The 23,585-nt window shown below is 42.3% G+C and overlaps 2 protein-coding genes across 4 annotated transcripts in view; both read right to left on the reverse strand.

Moving 5' to 3' along the window:
• dip2ba (disco-interacting protein 2 homolog Ba) overlaps nt 1-4,008 on the reverse strand; it is a 47,057-nt gene extending 43,049 nt beyond the window's left edge. For both annotated transcript variants that reach the window (XM_030055115.1, XM_030055116.1), the window contains exon 1: nt 3,780-4,008. In XM_030055115.1, coding sequence (XP_029910975.1) covers nt 3,780-3,864 — 85 coding nt within the window. In that variant the 5' untranslated portion in view covers nt 3,865-4,008. The remainder of the gene's footprint in view (nt 1-3,779) is intronic.
• A 1,105-nt stretch (nt 4,009-5,113) lies between these two features.
• On the reverse strand, nt 5,114-23,119 carry atf7a (activating transcription factor 7a). Of its 2 annotated transcripts, XM_030055880.1 has the most exons (12): nt 23,074-23,119; nt 18,345-18,416; nt 14,977-15,073; nt 14,582-14,712; nt 13,786-13,950; nt 13,352-13,500; nt 13,087-13,180; nt 12,857-12,976; nt 10,651-10,800; nt 9,569-9,757; nt 8,092-8,197; nt 5,114-7,829 (listed from the first exon to the last, which is right to left on the reverse strand). In XM_030055880.1, the coding sequence occupies exons 2-12, from the start codon at nt 18,390-18,392 to the stop codon at nt 7,594-7,596; spliced, it is 1,485 nt and encodes a 494-aa protein (XP_029911740.1). In that variant the 5' UTR covers nt 18,393-18,416; nt 23,074-23,119; the 3' UTR covers nt 5,114-7,593. The 2 variants fall into 2 exon arrangements, with proteins under 2 accessions (XP_029911740.1, XP_029911739.1); XM_030055879.1 differs by lacking the exon at nt 23,074-23,119 and having other exon boundaries at nt 7,594-7,826; nt 18,345-18,435.
• Nucleotides 23,120-23,585: the final 466 nt, after the last annotated feature.

The following is a 23,585-nucleotide window of genomic DNA, read 5'->3' on the forward strand; positions in this document are numbered from 1 at the left end:
AGAGGATACAGGCTTGTCTGTAAACATGTCGGATTTCCACACACTGCTGGTTTAGTTTAAGATCTACAGACAGGGTGACTATCAAAACAAAGGCTGATTGTTAGTTTCATGTAATGTGATATGCTACTAATACTCAAAAGGGAAAGTCTCTTTACACATGCCCCCCTCCCCAGAGAGGTCAGTGCACAAGGTCAACTACAGAGAGGTACCCACTGAGCTGGTAGGGATGCAGTGTCTGCCTGCTCACTATCCAGTCTGGTGTATTGGGTTGTCTTTGATTTCCACAGCAGAGTCTGTCAACAGGAAGCTGAACATCACATGGAAGCTTGTTCAACAAGTTAGGCATCTTCAACTGTAGAAATTGAGTTTCAAACACCAAAGTTGCTCACAGGTTCAGAGGGTTGGTGAGTAGGATGTCAATACATCTCTTGGCATCGATACAAGAAGGCCAGGTTGCCTCCGTGCATGCCTCAACATCTACCTGGGGAGCAGATAGAAGTCACGCACACACACCACCTACACACCCACACACACATGCACCACACGGCGAGGGCTGTTGGCCAGTGGCGATAGCCTTGTGTCATGGTATTTAATGAGAGCGTGTGAATTATTCAGCTTACTACAGGCCTGGAGGAAGAAGGGGACTGCAGCCATCATTAACTATTCACAGACACAGTGTTATGTCACATGCACACACATACACAAATAACGAGTAAGAAGCCTGACAGAATATCCCATTTCCCATCTGCTTAGTCCTAAGGCGCTGGCTCTGAAGCTGCAAGAGAGATGATTTGTGCCTCTTGGGTTCTGACCTATTGGGCACTTTGTGTAAGTCTAAGAGCAGCCAACATATCCCATCAGAAAACTAGGACTTGACTGAAAACTCTGACCTCATATGGATCATGTGAATATGGTGAGAAATGGAGAGAGGCTGCCCAAAGTTGCCTTGCGATACAAGTGCTTGTATTACTAACATCTGGTAGAGCAGTTAACGGGGCATACAGTGTAAAGCCTGCAAGAGTCAAGAGCCCAGAAGTGATCTTTGGCAGAGGTTCAAGTTAGACAATGTGATGAGTTATAATATCACTCAGCATCAAATGCCCTTATTTTAGTTTTTGTGCCAGCACGAGCTACTCCTTAAAAACATAGCTCTGCCACACATGAGCTGATTTAGAGCAAGTGTCTATCACAATCACAAGTCTGGAATCTGTCTCAAAAAAGGCCTTTGCCTGACTACAGAGACAACAGTTTGCTGCTTAACCCATTTCATAAATAATAGAGAGACTGAACAAAAATGTTAGCACGGGCTTTCTCCCTGCCTAGGAGGATAGTCGTCCTCATGTATCCATCAAGCTTTATCCAAAGCACTGTCACTGATGACTATGGTTAGGATGAGGAGGATGGGCGGCTACAGACTGGGTGCATCTTAGTGCTTCTGCTGTCTGTCCTCTACTGCTGACCCACTCGCAGTGAGCACAAATGAGCACAGCCTGTTTCTGCTGCATCTGAATGTTGGCTGACTGGCCTAGAAAAGAAACAACTGGCAATAATCTGGACCCTCAATCATGCTGATCTGAGATGCAGGCAGACAGTATGGCTGCATGTCTCATCACAAGGCAGAAGATTGGCATCCACATGCACACACACCGGAAAACACTTGTGGGTTGTCACTTTCAGATACGCCCAGGGAGGAAAACTGCAATAGTTTTATGTTGCAGTATTTCAATGCTGACATGTGTAGCTGTAGCTGTAAGGCTGCCACACCTTGGTCTGGCCCAATAGCTACTGATCAATTCTCAAAAACCCACTTCAGTATTCCAGAGATATGCTTCTGTAAGGGGCTTGACAGACTGAGATGGATGTGAACCAGATACCTAGACTTGCCCATACACTCCTGACCCAGCTGAGCAGTAAAAACAAAAGAGGTGAGGGTGGGGGACCACTCCCACCGACTGTAGTACACACTACACGTCATCCTCCCAAGCATGACCGACCAAGCCCCTCCCTTCCTATGAAGGCAGCTCATTCCAACTTGCACACAAAGACTGAGTTCAGTTGAATGGCCTAAATGGTGGCAGAGCTCCTGACCACAGCAGCTCAAGACCAGCTGAATGGTTCTTATTGTGTCCCTGTGGTCACAGGGGGCTAGCAGAACTGGCTTGTTATTTAAGAGGCCATTTGGCAGGCTTGTGTTCTTCTCCGAGCAACCCAACAACAGGCATTTCCGCTTTGTTCTGCAAAGTATTTCATATAGACTTGGGAGGGAGTGAAGCCTATAAAGTAGTGCGACACACTGCAAGAATTCAATTACAGGGGGACTCCCTGATGCACACACCAACCTGAAACATTGCCAACATAAAATTATGAAGCCATTATAGCTAGTTGTGCATAGCCAACATTCACTCCTTACACTATATTCTTAAGTGAGGGCAATACGCCAGATAGAGGGTAGTCATCTTCCTCAAATAACCAAATGTCAAATGACATGGATAAATAGACGCTGACTGGTGGTCACTGCTCAGGACAGCTGGATTTGGTCTTCTCGGCTAGATGAATGCAGCCCAGGTGTTAGGGTGGGTGGTGGGGGGTGTTGGGGGGAGGGGTGCTGCTGGCAGGGATGTGACAGTCAGTGTAGAGCAGGACGGGGCTAACAGCTGTTCTGGGGGAAAGGAGGAGGGCTATGCCTTGAATGTTCGACATCAGTGTGTACACTACAACAAGCATACACATCTCTCCCCGCCCTCATGAGTGTCCACAGGAGAGCAAACAAACATGCATAGACACATGCAAGCACACATGCACGTGCCATCATACACCCACAATGGCACTCACACAATTTGTTGACCATGGAAGGTTAGTCTTGTGTAATGCAAGATAAGCAGTTCGGTTGAACCTATAATTCCAGTAATAACTGGTTTACGTACATGTATGGATCTCTGCGCATATGAAAACATCACAACTACTGATGTCATATGCCATGTTTGTGGGCTTAGTAATTACTGGCAGTCATTCTAAATAGACCACACATTCAGGTGAGATCACTGTAGATGATGACTGCTGGCCTTGTCATTACCCCCCACACACAGTGACTCTCAGCAGTTTTGCAACAACAAGAAAAATTTCCTGCCGAAACCTCAACACTGACACCAAGAAAGCTGATCTCACATGATTTATTCATGCCATTCAAAAAGGGAAAAACAGTGTTGACAAGGGGCTTTTATAATGGAAAATTGGCAGGCCATGGCTGTAAATATATCTAATTCATAGGATGAATTCTAGATGACAGACAAAAAGGGTCAAGTTGGAGAGTCAGACCTTGCTTCTAGCCATCCCAAGCTGTCAGACAGACACACAGACACACAAGCCCTGTGCCTTGACATTCAATAACACGGCGCACTAAAGGGATTTAACTATAAAACCACAACAACTTATTGTATTAATCGATGTTTTTGCTTTTAGCTCGCCATTAAATGGTGTGAGGCAGGCATCAGAGGAAACGCAAGGTAATGGATGAGCCTTTCTCTTCCTCTGTATGCTGTCTGTCATGCATTGCTAGCTCGTATGCCCAGCCGGCTATCACATCCTGTACTAGCATAAAATGAGCTGGGTGGCACAGCGTTTCCTTGTGTCTGTTTCCCTTCTCTCCGCTCATAACACATATTAAAAACGCAAAAGCAGACTTGGGAGACAGTCGACACCGGTGCCCAGACAGCTGAGATGAATAGCTAGCTTGAAATGTGCTGTAGCATCCCCCCACCACCACCGTCACCCCTCCTTACCTTCAGACAGCTCCAAATCCAACTCCGCCAGTTGGTCTCTAACCTCTTTTGGTAGGGCGGACAAATCCACGCCGCGGTCTGCCATGACTTAGGAGATAAGCACAAGTGTACTGTGATTGAAAAGAAACCGGGCTATTGTGGAAAAAACACCCCTCCCTCAAGACACAAAACAAGCATCAGAGTGGGAGAGACAATCCATTCGCACGACTGGCCCCTCCGCCATAATGGGAAAAACTCACCAACGGCAACGAGCGGTCACGTGACACCATTTACCTCCCTGTACATTAATTCAACTGCATCCCGTCAGAAGCCCAAAGCAGGCGCTCCCTCTTGTGTCACAGGCAAAAAGACGCATCCTCCACTGGTAATTAGGATATTATAGTGCATGGATACTAGTTTTAGAGTTTGTCGTGTCATAGGCGTGAATAGGGACCGTATTTTTTTTTTTTTTTTATATATATATATATATATCTCCTCCCATAAAATTTAACCCCAAAGTGGAGTGGTTTTGTCGTTTCTGGTGATTTTTCCCAAAATTGCATAGCGCTCTGAGTGGCAGCAAAAGCAATGAAGAAAATGGCTATAAAACAGTGCCCAACGAGGCCTAATGCATTTTATTCATTGTCTAGTGGGATAGTAAAAAAATCAATCTGTTCTCCCTTTGCCTGGGGACCCACTTTGGGAACCATCTTGTTCTTTTGACCAGCTGATTCATGTAGGATAAAGAGGATGGCCCTGCCCATTTTTAAACCATGCCCCTTAAAATTTTTTTAAAAAATGTTTAGTCTTCAGCGACTCAATAGAATAGATTTTAAGAGTTGTAGTCATTTCTCCCTTATTTTACAAAGCACCAAGTCACCAGCCTCTACAGATTATACGTTTGACATCAATAAACAATACATTTTCATAAAGCACTTTTTCACATTTGCACCACTTAGAAAAAAAGATTAGATTTTTCATTAAGATGTTGTTTCTTTAATTAAAACTGCAGCACTGTAAGTGTTCATAGTATTCCACTTGGACATGCATGGAAAAGTAAATATATTCATATAGTACAGATATGTACAGTACAAGGACAATTTCTGAAATCACCAGTCCAACAATGGGAGTGTGAAAAAACCATTAAAACACTATGCGCAACTTTCACATTGTCGCATTCTCCTGAAACCGCTCTTTCCATAACAATCCTAGTTAACATTAAAGTCAAAGACTGTAATGATTGTTATTTCACCAATTCAAAAATAACTTAGATAAGGAAGGTCAAAAGGCATTATAGAATTCATTGTGGGGAAAAAAAGAGGGGATAAGTCTTAAAAAAAAAAAAAAAAAAAAAAAAACAGGACTGACGTTATTGCGTTGAGAAAATAAAAACAAACTGATGTGTTAAACAAGTTAATTTCTATATTCATCAGTACAATGAGATAGAAGCATTATGACAGCAAGTTGTATAGTGCTGAAAATAGCACACAACAAAGGAAAACAAGAAATGAAAGAAAAAGTGCCAATGACAATTACTAACATGAAAGCTGAATATAGTTTGAATTTTCATTTCATATGAACAATCGTCTATAAGGGACTGCTGGCGAAATATAGTGCCAGCACAAAAGTACAATGCCAGGGTCACCGTTGGGATTGCAGGACAAGAGATTCAGTCAATTGTGAAAGTTAACAGGGCATACAGGAGTTGGTGAGCAAATTCCCACTCATGTATACAGTACACATACAAGAAAAATAATGCAATATTCTGACACAACTGAAGGAGAAAACAAGAAGTCTGCAGAAAATTAAACATGAACAGAAATACAAAGCAACAATAAACTTGCATCATTTTAGTGCATAAAGACATGCCCTCATGGTCATGGACAGATATCTTATTTATGCAATATTACATATTGCCAATACATTATCATATCAGACAAAAGAGGGACAGTGATATAAAGAACTAAAAAAAAAACAAGAAAAGCAAACTCCTTGTTTAGGTGTTTACATAAAAATATCTTGGTGTCTTGGTAAAACTGGGGATCCCTGAAGAATCAAAGCTATTCAGAGACAGCCACAGGAACTCTGAATCGTTTTCCCCTCAATGCTTTTACCAGCAAAGATGTCTTTGCGATGTCTCTCCACCAGATGACAGACAAGTATTGTATCACTTTATATCACCGACACAGGGACTGAAAGGCAAATTAGTCCTGATTTTAACAGCAATCTTCAACAGAATCTGTCTTCTGTTCCTCGCTGTGATGGCTATTCATTTGGTAATACCAAATTAAGACAAGGATGTTTTTCTAAGGCTCCACTGTTTTTCACGCAAGCAAATATATATTTGAACGGGGATGTCAGAGGCACTAACGTGATTTTAAGGCAAAACTTATGAGACATTGTGTGTGAGTGTGTATAAGTGCAAGTAACAAGCAGTGTTATACTGTAGATGGTGTTACTGTGAGCTCTGAACCACAAAGTAACAGTCAGGTTATTTACTTCATGCCCCAGCACAAGGATCAGTGGGGTCTTTGGAGATTCAGAGATCTGATTTGTTGTCGATATGGCTTAGTTTAAGTTTGGTAAAGAGCAAAGAGACTAAGGGGTTCATCACACTCCAACAAGCAGCAAGGATGTACAATCATCCTGTAAAGAGTGAAAACAACAGTTACAGTAAGCCCAGGACCCACATATAGAAACACAACCATTAATATACTTTCATACAAGATGAGAATGGCATCCACTTAGATGCCAATAAATAGTAAAACAGCCTGTTGAGGAGGACATGTGAGAATGGCAGAGGTCGAATTCCCTTCAGGCCAGCAAAATACAGTAGGAGATGCTGACTATTAATGAAACTGATTAGAACCGAGTCTACACCGTCTTGGACAATCTTGTTTTGGTTCTATGTCCCCAGCTGGGATGATGTGCCAATTAAAAGACAGCTGCACATGTCAAGAACATAACCTAATAGAAAAAGTCACATGCTAACAATATAGCTATTAGTGTATCAGACCATGAATAAGCAAACTGCTATGTTCTGATGTACATAAATATATACACACAGAGCAACTCACACACAGTTTATAAATTTTTTTCAGAGGGGTATGGATGAGGTAAGGTTTTTGGGTGCGTGTTGAGATTACTTGGTTGTGAATCCACTTACAAAAAGATTTGGGAAAATATTTGAGATCTGATCATCTTAAGTGAGTGAAGTCTAGACAACTACTGCATCTTTGGAGCCATTGATGTATGTGGATGTATGCTGTGTGTGGGTGAGTGTATGAGTAAAAAGTTGATTAGTGCAAGGCACTATTCCCTGCTGCAAGAGTGAGAAGCCCCATGTGCCATGTTTGGTATCTTTAACCGATCAAGAATCTTTCTGCAATATTTGCAAATGCGTTTTGAAACCATGAAGATGCGTGGTGTTTGTCCACATGGGGAGTTTGTTACGGCAGTACACTCAGAGCGATGCAGTCCTACAGTCCAGTGAAGAGTCATTCTGACTGAGGGTGAGGAGAGATGAGTGAGGAGATGGGGGAATCGGGGAGTGGGAGGTTGGAGTCCAGCCCCTGTAGTCTATGGCAAAGTGAACAGGAAGCTCTCTCAATAGTCTCAGTCCATTCCCAGAAGGCTGCTGCTGAGCTCCAGGCCCTAGCAAGATGGCTCCACTGGAGGGGCAGAGAGGGAGGAGGAATGCAGGGAGAGGAAAGAAAAAAAGTGGTTGGCAGTTTGGACTTTCAAAAAGTGTGGTCTCCCTGCTCCCCTGCCTGTTCCTCTCCTGCTCCTCGGTGTTAGAGTGTGAGCCAAGTCTGGGCCATGGTGGCATCGCTCATCATCTGGCAGCAGATTGGGACTGTGCAGCCATAATAACATGGGAGGGTCCACTCTCAGCCCTCTGTTGCTGCTGGCCCATTCCTGCCAGCACAGACATAGCCATGGCTTCGGCTGCCGCCCGTGAGCTCAGGCCATTGTGCCCTGCCGATGGGCTGGAAGCTAGGGAGCTGTGCTGAATCACTGGGGCAGGGGAGCCTGTGGGCTCTGAGGTGTCCTTCATGCTCTCCTCTGCTGCTGCACAGACAAGAAATAATTACCGGATTATGCTAATGCAGGCTTAAAGTTGCAAAAGTATTTCACTGCCAATCTTCAATCCATTTCATACCTGCCTGACTGAAAAGCTGAGGAAAACTGCATCTGTTATGATACAGTAACACTATAGCTAAACTGATTACGTGTATTAATGCTATCATTAAGTTTGCCAAGAGAGAAGTTGTGTGAGAAAAAGAAAACATAAGGGACCACTAGAGGGAGAAACAGAATTTGCAAGGTTCACCTAGGTAGGCAGTCTTCTTCTGCAGGGTGGTCACAGGACAGTCCTTGTGGGCCAGGAGCAGCTGCTTCAAATGAGCCACCTCGTTCCGCAAAAGAGAAACCTCATTCTGACAGGACAGAAAAATGAGGATCAAAACTTCTCAGCAATGCATAGAATGTCAGATACATACACACAAATATAATTACTATTGCAGTTTCACATAATATTAACACAGAAAGACTTTTCCATGACGTTATATAACAAAGTTGGAGCACGTATGTGACCTTTAAATTTGATTTCGTCCTGGTCTGTTAATGTTGTTGTCCAACTCGTAAAAGTTCTAACCTGGTAAGCTGAACAGTCGTGACAAGGACTAATGGACATACAATTTACGAAAAAAAAAAAAAAAAAAAAAACGGTAAGTACTCTGGTTTATTCCTGTAACCTGAAACATTTGTAAAACTCAGAGAGTTCATCAAATTGCCACACTTTGCCTGTCTGGAATACACTTCTCAAAACAGCATTCACAGTGCACAATCAATGCGACCAAAACAAAGATGACAGCATATGTAGACAGACTAACAGAGGACAAGCCCTGCCAACATCACGACACAGATAAAAAGAACTAAAATATCCACTCAACTCAAGTAGCAGTGCTTTTACCTCGCTGTTATCTTCCTTAAAGGACACCCAGGTAGAAAATTTAGATTTTGTTGGCATCTCTTGGTTGAGATTTTTACATTGCTGCAATGATGTAATTATACACATTCCACGGTGCAACATCACTTGGTGGGTGTGGTCACAAAAGCAACAGAGCACACTTATGACTGCACCCAACAGTGGTGTTAGGTGTGGTCACAAGTGCAGCAGAGTTTAAACTTATGGCCTACAGAGCTCACGGCAAGTATGCTTTTCTTGTACAAATGATTTCATCACCCGTTAATAAACTTACCAGTGTGTAAATCTATTGAAATAACATTAAAAACTAGCCCATTTAAAATGTGCTCAGAGTAGACATTACTGAGTTATTTTTTAGTGAGGAGAACACTCATCTGTCCCATGCAATTCTAAAAGGACCAGGATAGAGTCAACCTACATTGTTTTAACTGGGAAAATTAGAAATGATATAATTAAATGCACAAGCACAGTAAAGCCAGGCTATTCTTCACTTCTTCTAGTTCTGTTGTTTATGGTGAATGATTGTAGAATTGCTCAATTTACAGTGGCACAATTTCTTTTGTTTATGGCCCACAAAATTTGTGCTCTGTAAAGATGAGATTTATTGTGTAGTACAATTCTTCAAAAACTCATACATGTAATAGTAAAGTTACTGACTTAAAAAAAAAAAAAAAACACAAAAAAAAGTAGAAAGTAAATGGAAAGACTACTTAATTACAGCACCTGAGGCAAATATAATTAATTCCTTCCAGCCTTGCTCCAGAACCCACCCCACCTCCACACACCTATCTTCAAGCCTCCCCTCCACAAGCCTACTCACCGAAAGTGAGACGTTCATGGTGCTGAGCTCCTCAGCCTTCTTCTCCAGGGAGCTGACCCACAGTTTGCGTTTCTGTCTGCAGCGCGAGGCTGCAGCCCGGTTCCTCTCCAGAAAGCGCTGCCTCCGTTCGTCTGGGTCATCCTCTGCTGTTCGCCGCCGACGCCCACCTGTAGGCTGAGCTGGGGATACCTGGAGGGAGAACGGGGTGAAAAAATTAAAGAGAGACATAAACAGACAGGAGAGGGGAGGGGAAGGGTGGAAAGACAGAGGAAGAAAAGGAAGTTTGAGTCATAGTTATCATTATTTTAGTCAGAGCACATCATGGTCATCTCTCGACAATAAGTACAGCAGCAATTTTCTGTAACTAAGACAATATGAAGTAGTTCATAACTACTGAACTACATGAAGCAGATTTTGGTTCACTTGGTTATTTTTCTAAACTCCACATTTGTAGTATACTAGACTGTTGACCGCAAAGGACAACTCTAAACAAAATCCAAGAAATGTGTTTGTGATTTCTGGTCCAGATTTCCGGGGGATGGCTTACAGTAATATGCTGTGTTGGTTAACTAAAATATCAGAAGAATAAAACACTACTGGTGGCAGACCTGGATGTATATACTGGCTGGCCAACATTATTGACAGATATTTGCTTATCACAGATATATCAGTATCAGCATATATGCTGTCTGATGTGCTAAGAAAAGCACATACTGCAGTGAAAGCCCTTGAGATGATTTCAAATGAGTGCCATCTTTAAATATTTTATACAGCAGACACCACTGTTTACAATACTTGATATAAGCATGCAAGTTGGTATAGTAGTGTACGACAGCTGAGCAGATGGCAGTGCAGATCAGGATAAGAAGTTTATAGTTCAACTGTAAAATAGCCCTCCAGTCCATATTTTCATTAATAACTAGTTGAAATTTTGATTAGCAACTGATGATTCCTTGCTACAAACGTGTGTATATTTGCAGGGCTCTGACTAGTAGATGTACTAAATATTACAAATTTTCATTGCTATCAGACCAGACAGTCATTTAACAGTCAGGTTATTGTGTAGAGACGATATAGTGTACCTGAGGCTGTGCAGGTGATGGAGCATCTGGATGTTGGACGAGCTGCTGGCTCTGCTCCGCCCTCTGAGGCACCATGGGACTGCTGCCCATGGCCATGCCCCCCATGCTCTGTCCTGATGGGCTCTGCTGGGACAGTGCAGCCTTCAGACGCTACAGAAGAACAAAGACATGAACAATGTGAGTAATAAACATACAAATTAGCATCAACGGCCAAAACAGCCATAGCCACTGGCCATGTGCATAAACATAGATGGAATGGCTTTACAGATGCTGCCTCATCTAGGAAAACCCAAACATATCCATAAGGGATTTCCATACATTAAGCTTTCAGTCTGCTCTATGATTGATCTGTGCCAATACTCAAAATCTTTACACTGTAAAACAACAAAACAAAACAACACAGCAGTTTAATCTCTGTAGCAAAGATTTTCAGGTTTGGCAACTACACAAACAGCATTTGTATTTTTACTGTTCATTCAAGCATAACAGTAGTAGCACAGCAAGAGAGCCTTATGCATCTAGGCTGAACTCCCAAGCTGGCACCATGTTAGGTCATTGAGTCATTTATATCAGCAAACATAATTTTGATTAAACCTTGGACCTTCAAAAACACAGAAGACCAAACTAACCCGCTGATCACACTTTGAATGTGGTGTTGTCTGATGGAAGTCCCTTCAGCTAAAATGGCAAAATTTTAGTGCTGCTACATTCCATTACAGATGCTCTGGTTTGCAATGCAAATGCTGCATTTATTGGATTTATTCCACTTGTGTGTCGATTATGTATGTGTAAACCAAATCTGTTCGATCTTATTCACTGCTAGGTATCTGTGTTCATGATGAAATCCAAGTTGTAATGAAAATGTACACTCAGTGTCCACTGCAACAGGCATATCTACCTAGTAATAGGTAGGGCCATAGATAGTTCGGAGTTATAAATAGAATCACAGAGTTATGACTATTTATCTCTGGTAAGGCCGCATTCTGTCAACTTAATTCTTCAAGAAATGGATTCAACAACATGCTCAGAACAGCCCACAGGGATCATGATCCATAATGACCTTCGCCTCATCCCAAAGGTGCTGCATTTGGGTGAGGCCTGAGGAATGTGCAGGCAATTGGAGTAAATAAAAGTAAGTGCTATGTTGCTAGAAACATCTGGAGATGATGTGCACTTTGTGACACTGGGAATTACCCTTCTGGAAGTATTGATTTGAAAAAGATGGCAGCTTTGTAGGAACACACCTTGTAAACACCAATGCGTAGGTAAACTGCAGCATTCAAATGAGGCTCAATTGGTACCAAGGGGCCTAATGTCCACACAGAAAACATTCCCCCACACCATTACAGCGCCGCCAGCTTGTGCCACTGACACAAGGCAGCATGGGTCTGTGGGTTCATGCTGTTTATGCCAAATGTGTACCCTGCTATCAGAGTATTGCAGCAGAAAATGTTAATCATCAGACCAGGCAACATTTTTCCACTCGTTAATTATTCATTTTTGTTGATCACATGTCCACTCTAGCTTTATATTTTTGTTCTAGGCTGACGAGCGGAAGTCAGCATGGTCCTTTGCTGCTGTAACACAGCCGCCTTAAGGTTCAACATGTCACACAACTCTGTAAACTCCACACAGTGCATGAGAGTCCCAGTGGGGCAGCTGTTTCTGACATGCTGGAACTGGCTTCTTTGGCACCAGTGGTCATGATCTACCACATTCAAAATTGTTTTCATCATGCATCTGGCCCATTCCAACATTTAGTAAAATTGAATCTCTCAACCTTGTCTGTATGCTTTATAATTACGATTTATTTATGCATGACTCACTGCCTGGGGACATGAGCTGTTTGCGTACATGCAGACTAGGCCTATGTAATAAAATGGATACTGAATGTATGATGTAATGCTATAATCCATAAGTACACCTGACCAGTTTCATTTCAATACTGTTGAAATCCTGTAAATAGCTCTGCATGTACTGTGTATCATGCCACAAATGTGTTACAAACTGTGATTGCAGCGTAAGGGTTAAATAAACGAAATAAATAAAAAAGTAATAAAAAAAAAAAAAAGAAACAGTCATCTGATGAACAGACTAAGCTAGGGCAGAGAAAGGCTTGAGGGAAAATGGGGAGACAAAAAGAACAGAACAGATAAAGAGACAAAAATAGAGATCCAGAGAGAGAGAGAGATAAGCTAGTGCTGACCATCTTGGCCTCTGAGTGGATGCTGTAGCCGGAGGGGGAGTTGGAGCCACTGCTGCTACCTCCCAGAGGAGGACCAGGGATCCCAGGAATGTTAGGTACCATGCACATGGGCCGGGCAAGCTGGAGAGCAAATAACACGCACACACACATACACGCACATTAACAACTGAAACTATCTCATAAACAACTAAACTATAATGCCACCCATTTAGACTGTTGTTGTGTCTTACATTTATAACAGAGGGCATCTGTACAGGACCAGGTAGCACAGGCACTGCCTGGCCATTGGGAAGCATCATCATTGGGTAGTGACTGGTTGGTGAGCTAGACAGGCAAACATGAAAAGGGACAGAGGGAACACGAGGCTTAATCATATTTGCATAAATGACTTAATTTTACATTAGAAAAGGTAATGTAACATAGCAACTTTCCCCATCAGTGAAATGGAAGAACATCAGTATCACTGTGCATGAATGTCCAGAATGCTTTACTCACCCAAGAGTGCGATTGGAGGGTGGCGCCTGTGTGATGACAGAAGTTGGTGAAGGCATGGTGGGCTGAAGGGCATCAAAACCTAGGTGGAGTGGGAGGGAACCTGGACGCACAATGGTGGGAGTAGGGGCTGAACTCCTGGGTGGTGTGTCCTGAAGAATTAGTGATGCGGTTAGTTAAGCAACAATTTCAATATAATACATAAATATTCAAAAAATAGATAGAATTCTGCTTTCCATCATCCCAGGCATTCAAACGTCTGCCAAACAAAAGAAAAAGATGCCAACATGGCTCTTCCCTGAGCATATCCCACAAAATATATTTACATAATACAGCTAAAATCATGCTGGCTTGTGCCATTATCCTCCCCCATCATTTAAGCGCCAACCATCTTGTTCATACAACTGAAACCACCCTCTCACTTCTGTATCTCCTACCTTCGCTTTCACCCGGGACTCTCTGTTGTTGTCTGACATGCTAGAAATGGAGTCAGGGCTGCCTGGTGATGAGGAATCCACCTCTACAGGCACCTCCTCCTTCACCTTCACATCTGATACCGTCTGAAGGCTCATGTCCAGAGCCACGGAGTTGGGAGCCGGAAGCTGGGAGAGGCAAGGAAAGCAAGAGAGAGAGCTGGTTGATATGGTATAATAATTGCAAAAAACACAGGAATAAAAAATAAATAAATAAATTATTCTATGGAACATGTGTTAAAAATAATATGGAAACAGTGATGAGATATGGTTGTAGTCAACATATTTTGTTTATTTTCCCTAAGTTAGTGCGATGGGTATGCCTTTTATTCAATTGTCAGCCTATGGTAAATATAAACCACCCTATCGTTTTTTAACCCCAAGTTCATCTTAAGTAGAATACTCTTAATATTCCATAAAAAATGAGGACATGTAGTTTTGGCTGCTGCGAGCAGGAATTTGTCCAAAGCATAATTTTTGTGAATTCTTTTTGACCTACATCAACTAGGAGTAAATTATGGACAGCTAAATCACTCAACTCAATTTTTTTTTTTTTTTTAACTTCATGAAGTCTTTTAGGGAAATCCCCTCAGTCCATATAGATAATTATGCTTTTATGCGCACACACACGCACACACGTGCGCACACACACGCACACACGTGCGCACACACACACACACACACACACACACACACACACACACACACACACACACACAGGTCAACATGCAGACAAATACCACACCTAGCCCTTTCTTACAGGGTTTTTGGCTCTCTTGTCATCATCCTCTTGCTCTTTGCGGAACTCCTGTTCGAAGGAGCTGGCCAGCTCATTGAAGAGACCAACCTCCTCACAGTTCTTTAAGAAGCGGGTGGGAGTAGGTGTCTGGTCTGGCAAAAAGGAATGAAATAATTTTTAAAAAAAAGATACCTATTAACAGAAACGCTTTCACACATACCATTTAATACATAAACACCACTGAGTCATTCGATTACACATGTGTTTTGTAGAGATGCTTTCCTTGACAAGATTGCTGTAACAGAGCAGGATGGCACTGACTCTGAAGTAGACTGAGCATTCTTCATCATTAGATATTGGGGAGTGGTCCAGTAGCAAAGACACTGAGCTGAACTGTTTCTTACAGGAAAAACTACCTGCAATAATGACAGAGTCGGTCCTGGCTGGTCCAAATTTCAGTGTCATCTCATGCTTGTGTTTGTGCACAGCCAAGTGGTCCTCATTGGTAAACCTCTGGAACAAGTGAAGTCAGGATAGAAGAAAAGAATGGAAGAATGGAAATAAAAGTACAGCACATGAATTAGGCTACAGGTAATTGTCACCTTGCTCCGGTGAACTTAAGACAGATAGCACCTTAACCCAGATATCATATTGCACATAACCATAGACAAACATACTCTCAGAGATGTAGCCTCACTTATATATAATGTACAATTATGTGATGCACCACAAAAAAAAACTTATCTTAGAAGCCGTGCATGGGCTTGTTATAGCAGTAGGGCATGGCTTCAAATATCTTAGCACATGCTAGACTTAACTAGAAAAGGGAGAAGGGCGACTATGTTTGAGAACTGAAATAGTTTTCACAGAATAAAATTCTGAGAAATGGGAAATGGTTGCAAATGTTATGGCTGATGAACAGTGTGAAAAATACTGCCGTGGAAAACTACAGACAGAAAATCAGCTGACACATCAAACTAGTCACTCAAATGTAGGTGTGATGTGTTTTTAAACTTTTTCAAATAAGCGTGTCAAACAAATGCAAACTATCTCTCAGTAAACTTGTACAATAGCCCATATGTCATTGTTTCCTATCATTCATCCTTAGTGGAAGCTGCAGCAGGTCTGACACAGAGCAAATCAGACATACTGAAGTGCTCCAGCAGTCATCCTCTCAGACATGGCACCTCTTCTTTGGAGAAGTGGTGAGGTGAATCAGTCAGAGACGTAGGAGGAATAATCATGGCTCTGGCACCAGCCTATTCACCGTCCCCTGCAGCCTATTTCAGGCGCCACGTCGCAGTTGCGAATTCAGTCGTGAGAGAGTGAAGTGGAAACATAGTCAAGTGTCAGGGGGATTATTTTTAGCCCCACCAGGCAGCATCACCAATACAACTACATGTCTCACTTGTCTCTTTGCTCTGAACAAGGTGGCCGGCCTGGGGAGGAAACTAGGAAACTATCTCCAACTAATCTCCCTGTATGAGATACTTGCAGCTAGGATTACACCTCCCAACACAGTAAATATTGAGCAGCTTAGAATGGGGGGCTGTTGTTGTTGTTAACTTGGTAAAAGGAAAAGCTTGGCCAAAGCCAAGAGCCAATCATCCTTGTTCTATAATGGGCATGATTCAAAGTTTCCTGGTAGACAACTGTGGCTTGTAAAGGGCAGCAGTAAAAAAGACAACATTTAAACATCATGTACTTGCTCAAAATATAATGGTTCTTCAATGTCAAAATGTGCACAAATAAATGCAAGCAATAGTATAAAAGATGACAGATATTGCACTACCAGATATTAAACTGTGAGAAAGCTTAATTCAGATATTAAACTGTGAGAAAACTAAAATCAATAAAACTCAGTAATCTGCATCAAATGAATGTAGGAGTGACAAATTTGTGTATCCATACCAGACACAATGCTGACATTTGACAGAAAACTCTTAAACATTTATTTGGAGACACTACCCAATTTGAGTGAACTACCCCTTTAATAAAAAATAACTGACTTGCACAGCACACCTGGGGCACATTTCAGAAAGCAGGACTAATGAGTAAACCAGCTTACATTAAAAAAAATGTTATGTAATATCTTCTTAAATTTTGTTTATTATTAGCAAACATCAACAGGCATGTCTGAATCTTATTTATACATATGATATTCAAGTTTTGTTTTACACTTTCAAATCTGTATCACCAGGATACAGCACAATATTTTTCACAGTTATCTGGCAAATGTAATAACCCTGTTTTGGGACACCCCCAACCCCTCCCCACCACCACCCTCCCATACCACACACACACACACACACACACACACAAAAGTGACTGTTCACAAATAGAAATAGAGCAAGTGGCAACACTGGACAAAAAAAAAATGACATGCGGAGCAACGTGGGCATTACAACTGATTACAATGGATGAGACTTTCTTTTTTATATGACACAGACACACACAGATGTTCTCCTTGCAGACAGTCTGGTTTGAGTCTAAGAATTATTAAAATGTATGTGATGTTGCCAGGACTGGTGCAATGTGTAAATAACAACTCTGATAGTGTTATGATATCAAAAATGCATGCAAACGACTAGCCCCATCACACTCTGCTACGTTTACACAACAGTTTGACACAACTGGCCAGGGGGGCACAGACTTGAGCACTGAATCAAGACTAACATCAACCATCACTTTGCCCTGACAAGCATCCATTGTGTTTCCATTCCTTTAACTAACATCTAAATTAATAATGTTGCCAACAAATAAAATATGCAGAACACTTATATCACAGACACGAGTTATAGGAGAGTTAAAATGTTGCCACTATCACGGATGGAATTCCCAAGTGTCCATAAAGTTCTGAGAGGCAAAGAAGCAAACAAATCATCATTTATTCATTGGACCAACGCATGTTGAACCACTGTACAACCTTGTTCAAATGCCGAACCCATGTTCACCAGATTGCTTTTGATCACACAATCAAAGTGGACTTGAATCACAAATGTTTCCCAACCACATGAATACTTAATGTTCTTCCGCCAATACCCAGAAGAGACATCATAATTCACCACTGACTTTCAGGATATCACACCCAATTTAACACATTGTCAGACAGCTAAATAAATGATATTAGACAGTTTATTTCCTGTGCTGAACAATCATGAGTCTCAGAGCATGTCTTAATTTGTTGTGAGTCTTGCTCATGGTATAATCAGTCCAGACCCCGACAATATAGCTAACAAAAGTTACTGGCATGTGAGAGCACACTACTGGCACTCAGTTGAGTCACTCCCATGGTTCAAACCTGTGTCTGCAGGCGGCAGAAGTCAACAGTGACAGGTTGAAACAATAACCGGGCTCTGATTACTCACTAAAGCTGCCAGTGACTCACTGCTAAAGGAGACAGCACTGTTTCACAAGACAGAAAGCTAGCTAGAATGCTATCAGTGTGATGATGATCGGTGTCACATAAATCATTGTCATTTAGCCTATGCTTGCACTGGGAGGAAGAGCTGACAGACCAGAGAGCCTCTTCAGGGTTAACAACTTCATTTCAAGCTGTATTCTTACCATAATGAAAGCCATTTTCAAGTACAATATATCTTTTTTGTTTGCTTTCAATTTACCTACTGTTGAGAGAAAAACTCTGGAAACAATGAGTAATTTCAGGCAACTTCCAGAGAGTACATATATAAAAGCGCCTTCTCCTGACACACACATACACACTCACATACACATACACATACACACTCACCTGAAATTCGAGATAAAAGAGGAGAGGGCTTACCTGTCCACAGCCAGGAGCATTACACACAAAAGGTCGGTCGTCCCCCATTTTTGCAAACAGCTTGCAATGTAACTGCGGGAGAAGAGAGGAGGAAAACATTGTTGTGGCTTTTCTTGATTTGTGAATTGGCAAATCCTGAGAACAACAAAGCAGGGATGCTGTGGTTTTGTAGTCTTTGGTCGGAGCAGGAAGCAGAATGCTATTTAAAAATAACCCTGGCAAAGAGGAAAACACACACAGAGGCAGCGAGACCAAGTTTCCCTGGTGATACTTCCTTCACACAGGGGGCTTCTGGTTGGCCAATGAGGAGGCGCTTACAGAGAGGACGACAGCTACCGTTTACACAAAGACATCTCTTTCCGTCTCTCTCTTTTTCCCTCTATCTCTGTCTCTCTTTCCTCACTCCCAATCCCTCCCTCTCTTATCACCACACCCTCTCTTTAACCTCACCAGCAGCCCCCACCTTTTCCCAACAAGCACCCCAAGCTCAGTCTCTCCTCTTCCACATTCAGCTGCCTCTCTGCACACAATCTCTGTTTCGATCATCTTCACCTCCTTTCTGAGGACTCTCATGTGATTCCACAGCACAAAAATCTTGCTGTGGCACAATCCCGCTGTCTCTATTATTATCTCTCACTGGTACTTGCTCTCATGGTTTTTGCCAACTCTCACGGTAAAGCCTGAGTAAAGGAGAAGTAAATGGACAACAGGGGCACCAAAATCCTCTGTCATTTGCTTGAATTAGCATGGAAAAGAAATGATTATGGTTATCGGTGCATAGCTATACTGCTGTTTCTACAATTAATATAGCATAAACACTTCAGACTACTGTGAAAAAGATGGACAAAACATTAGTCACATATACACTAGGCCTCAGAATACCAAGAGGTAACACTACAAACCAAATATTCCCTCTCTTCCCGAGTACATGCTACTGACAGAAGTTAAATATGCACACGCCACTGTTTTGTTTCCCCTCCTCTTGCAACTCAAGCTGAACTGACACAAACTAAAGCTGTGCAAGCTTCTCAGCTTCTTTGTCAGCTGTCTCCATGGAGGAACATAACGCCTGCACCCCACTATGTTCCAAGACCCCCCCCCCCCAAACTCCCAAAACCACCCCACCCTCTACTGCACAGCTGAGCAGCACTCCATGTGAAGACAAATTGGGAAGTTTAGAAAAATAACTTGGTCATTAAATTTAAATCAGGAAATGCAAGGGGTGGTGGTAGAGCAGGGACATTAAAGTTTTAGCACTCCCAACTGGCTCAAAGTGACGTCTGGCAGCTATTACACAACTCTGTCCCACCGCTGAGACAACATGACAGTACACCAACATGCATCAAGGTCCTCACTATGTACACAGCCGGGATCATTCCAATAAACAAAAGCTACTGATGTATTAGTGCAGTTTAATACATAAGCCTATTCTGTACATAGGCAAGGACTTCCAGGAATAATTATTTGAGTATGACTGCGTTACTAAGCACACAGCTGCCTGTTAACCTCTACCGTACCTACTATATGGGCTGAGGAGAATGTAGCCTAACATTATTGACTGGGACAGATTATTCATTATGTTGGCGAGGCATAAATGTTTGAAAGTTTTCCAGTGTTGAAGTCAGTGTATTTTCCTCCTTCCTCCCTCCGCGGAGGATAGTTGCCCCTGAGCCAACACATGATTCCTTATGCTTTGCACTGGAATAGGACAGTCTATCATGCTGTGAGACTTGTAATAGAGCCGAGCCATTGTGTCTCTGAGCTCCTTGCCTTCATGAGGAAAGGGGGCTGCATCTTGTTTGCCTGTAAAAAGCCCCGTCCCTCCCCATGCAGATCAAAGAGCCGATGAAGTTGAGCGGTCTGATTTCTTGCAGACCTCCTAGGCTCTGGAGAAAAGCAACAGGCCAGTGCCAGGGCCCTCACAAAGTGCTTCCAATCCGCTGAGTCTATTTGGGCAGAGATGTGTCTGCAAACGAGATACTCCATCTAGCTCGTTATACCGAGGGTGTGGACTGCATGGGGAAATGGACACATCTGGTGCAAGAGGGAACAGAGTTTACATCTTACTGAAGACATGCTCGACATTAACTAGCCTAGCTGGCACCGACATGAAATGTGGAATCTGATTTTGTGGGAAGTCCACCATAAATTCCAGATGACAGGATTGGAAAATACTATGTTTTCATAGCTGCCCCGACCAATATCTTATAACCTGATTAAAACAGTGTGTTAAGGTCTTTACCTCGCCATTTACTGCTTGGCCTTGGGGTAAAACAATCCATCTTAAAAGACAACTTAACAAAATTGCTGTACTATTTGTGATCCACTGCTAGATCTACATGAATACAGAAATACAGTAACCCATTTATATAATGCTTTGATTCTCATGTTGCTCACAGTAAGGATAAAGCCTTAGAATCACTGAGTGAATCACTGAGTGAACCCTAAACAATGAAATGTTCTACTGCAACTGCACACTGTGAAATCATTTCGTGGAGACCTCAACTACAGTATATGTATGAGACAATAAATCAGTCTGCAAGTCATATTAGTCCAGATGCACATCGCTGATATCCATTACAGACATGGATATCAGTCCACCTATTTTTGCATCCATTCATCCAAGGTGACATGGAATCCATCAAAGTGCCCTAATTCCTGTCCCTCTCATTGAGCTGCCGGCAAAGTCCCACTGTTAACTTGGATTTCTCCTACTCAGCAGGTGTAGGGGAACGGGTCCCAGCTATAATCAGCCACAGCCATCCAGTGTTTGATGCAGCCTGCTAGGAAACTGACTAAACAAACTGTATTAATAGCTCGCGTTGCAGCCGCGACTCTGGAATCTGAGGCTTGAATTGCCGGAGGGTAGGGGAGACCCCACAAAAAAACAGAAAGGGAGGGTAGGGGGATTGAGTGAAAGAAAGAGAAAGAGGGACAGAGAGAAAGAGAGAGAGAGAGAGAGAGAGAGAGTCAGTGACCGGTTCTGTTGAGAATCAAGGGTATTTGCTGGGTCACAGGTGAGGTACTGGTACATGCGAGTTATGAACATTTGGGACAGGAGCTCTAGGTTACAGCTGGGTGTGTGCAACAGCCAATATGTATTTATGTAAGCAAAGTGAACCTGAGATTTGGTAAATGGAACAAATGAAATCCTATATCTATGTCATAACTAGCAAGGTCTAAAAGTTAAATCCATGCAAAGCTAACAGACAAAGCAGGACAATAAAGACAGACCCAATGCAATTTTCTAAAACAAAATTAGAAACACGGCACATCCATTCATGTATCAGCAACTTTTGAAGGGAGCTGCCATTGGGGTTTGGTGTTATGACGACAATTTAAGAAGAAAACTTGCCATGTCATTTGATCCTTAGGTTCTTGACAAAAGCCAGGCCAACACTGTATCTAGTGCTTACAACAATTTTGCGTAATCGTTCAGTACTATATTTGTGTGCTTAGTACAATACTGTAATATAAAACCAGTAATAAAAATCAATATGCTTGAAGTCACTCATTCAAATATACAGGGGCAAATATGAATATATATAAATATATATATAAAAAAGTGTCCATGATCAGCACATTCTGGATACAATACTCATTCTCATAAATACAAAGTCTAATGTTACAGAAATCTAGGAAACCCCCCAGTTCAGTCACATATAATTTTACTTTTCGGTCATTATTCAATATATCAGCATATTTAGGTTGACAGAACAGGCTGCAATTTTCTCCAGTGTAACACTAGTCTATGTGATGGAATGAGCTACAACTCTGCCAAAAACATGACCTACATTCCTAATGAAGGTGTTGACATGCATGGGGATGCGGATCGTGGGGTGTTCAAGAGCTCAAATTGCAGTAGTATGGATATCATTATTACTTAAGGCTACTAAATAAACACTTTTGAGGTGTTCTTGCAGACACGTATTTTCATCACAGCATATTCCGTCGCCAAACGAGAGATATGCAAGATTTAAATATATGAATATATAGTAAGAGATAATAAAATATGTCAAAACCTAAGTCTTGCAGTCTTGCTAGGGCGAGTTTCTTCCAGCCAACGTTGGCTGGCTTGAAAAGTTTGCCTTTTAGCCTCCATTACCCTCTGGCTGCGCACGAGCAAAGTTAGCCCTGCCTTTTCCCGTACAAGACCGCCTATTCTTTTCAGTAATTGGCCATAAGCGTGTCAATCAGTGACATCTAATCCATGCATTGCTTTGGGTGCTGTCAATAACACCAGCGAGTATAATCTAATTGGTTAAAACCAAAAGCAACTTTTGTATCCAGAGCTGGTGGCTAGCTGCTCCTGCTAACGTTAACAACAGGCCGCTTACAGTCACATTCAACTGACTGGAGGAGCGCTCGTGCAACACCAAACCGTCGTCAGCGGCTATCACTTTCGATCATGACAACAAACTCAAATAAATATCCCTTTCGTTATCTCTGAGGTTAACTGTGCGAAATTTTGCGCGGCATCTTGAGCAGTCGAAACCCACTAACATAAGGAAAAGCTAGCAATTAGTTAGCAGGCTGACACTTGAGTGCAAACGAGACAGCGGACTGAGACGTTGTAGCTACCACAACAGTTTTGACAATTGACTGGACGTGCTGATTTACTGGTAAAACCCGGTGAAAACTACGGCTCCGGGCACTACTTTGTCCCAGTTTAGTGTGGACAGCGTGTATGTGGTAAATTCAAAGGGTAATAAACTGTTTACAAACTCACCTTTGCGCCCTGTCTCTCTCTCTCACACTCTCTCTCTCTCTCTCTCGCTCCCTCTCCTCTCTCTTGGAATTTGACACTCCCCTCGCCTTCGAATCATCGCGAGGTTCCACGTCAGTTAAAAAACCCCAAGATGGCGAGATGCCTGACTCCTGACTTTGAAACGCCAGTCCGCGGTTCACGCAAAATTATAATGAGCTGCCTATGCTGGTGTTTCCACAATGCGTGGAGAAGACCTACCTCCCTCTATTTGTCTGTCAAATCACGGATAATGCCATTAATAAATCGAATTTAAAAGCAACCCACCAAAAATTTGATCCACGAACACCGATACACAAAGGCGTGCACTTCCGGACTACAAAACAACAACCACTGTCCCTCGGTCTTCCATGTGCTGTCCCTCTTTGCATGTCTTCTCCCTGTCTGTATTATTAAAATCCCACAAAACTCTAACGACTGTGCCCGAAATTTTGTTATATTTTTGTTACTGCTAATTAACTAGAGCGTTCATTTTT

This window comes from Myripristis murdjan, chromosome 7 (assembly GCF_902150065.1).
Source record: "Myripristis murdjan chromosome 7, fMyrMur1.1, whole genome shotgun sequence".
NCBI classification, from domain to species: Eukaryota; Metazoa; Chordata; class Actinopteri; order Holocentriformes; family Holocentridae; genus Myripristis; species Myripristis murdjan.

What these genes read in the sequence shown, in the direction of transcription:
- atf7a (XM_030055880.1), bottom strand. Translation starts at nt 18,392, where the DNA reads ATGGGGGACGACCGACCTTTTGTGTGTAATGCTCCTGGCTGTGGACAG. An exon ending in AGTCCCGGGTGAAAGCGAAG is followed by an intron (nt 13,501 to 13,785) that starts GTAGGAGATACA and finishes CTAATTCTTCAG; the next exon opens with GACACACCACCCAGGAGTTC. An exon ending in GAAGAAGACTGCCTACCTAG is followed by an intron (nt 7,830 to 8,091) that starts GTGAACCTTGCA and finishes TTGTCTGTGCAG; the next exon opens with CAGCAGAGGAGAGCATGAAG.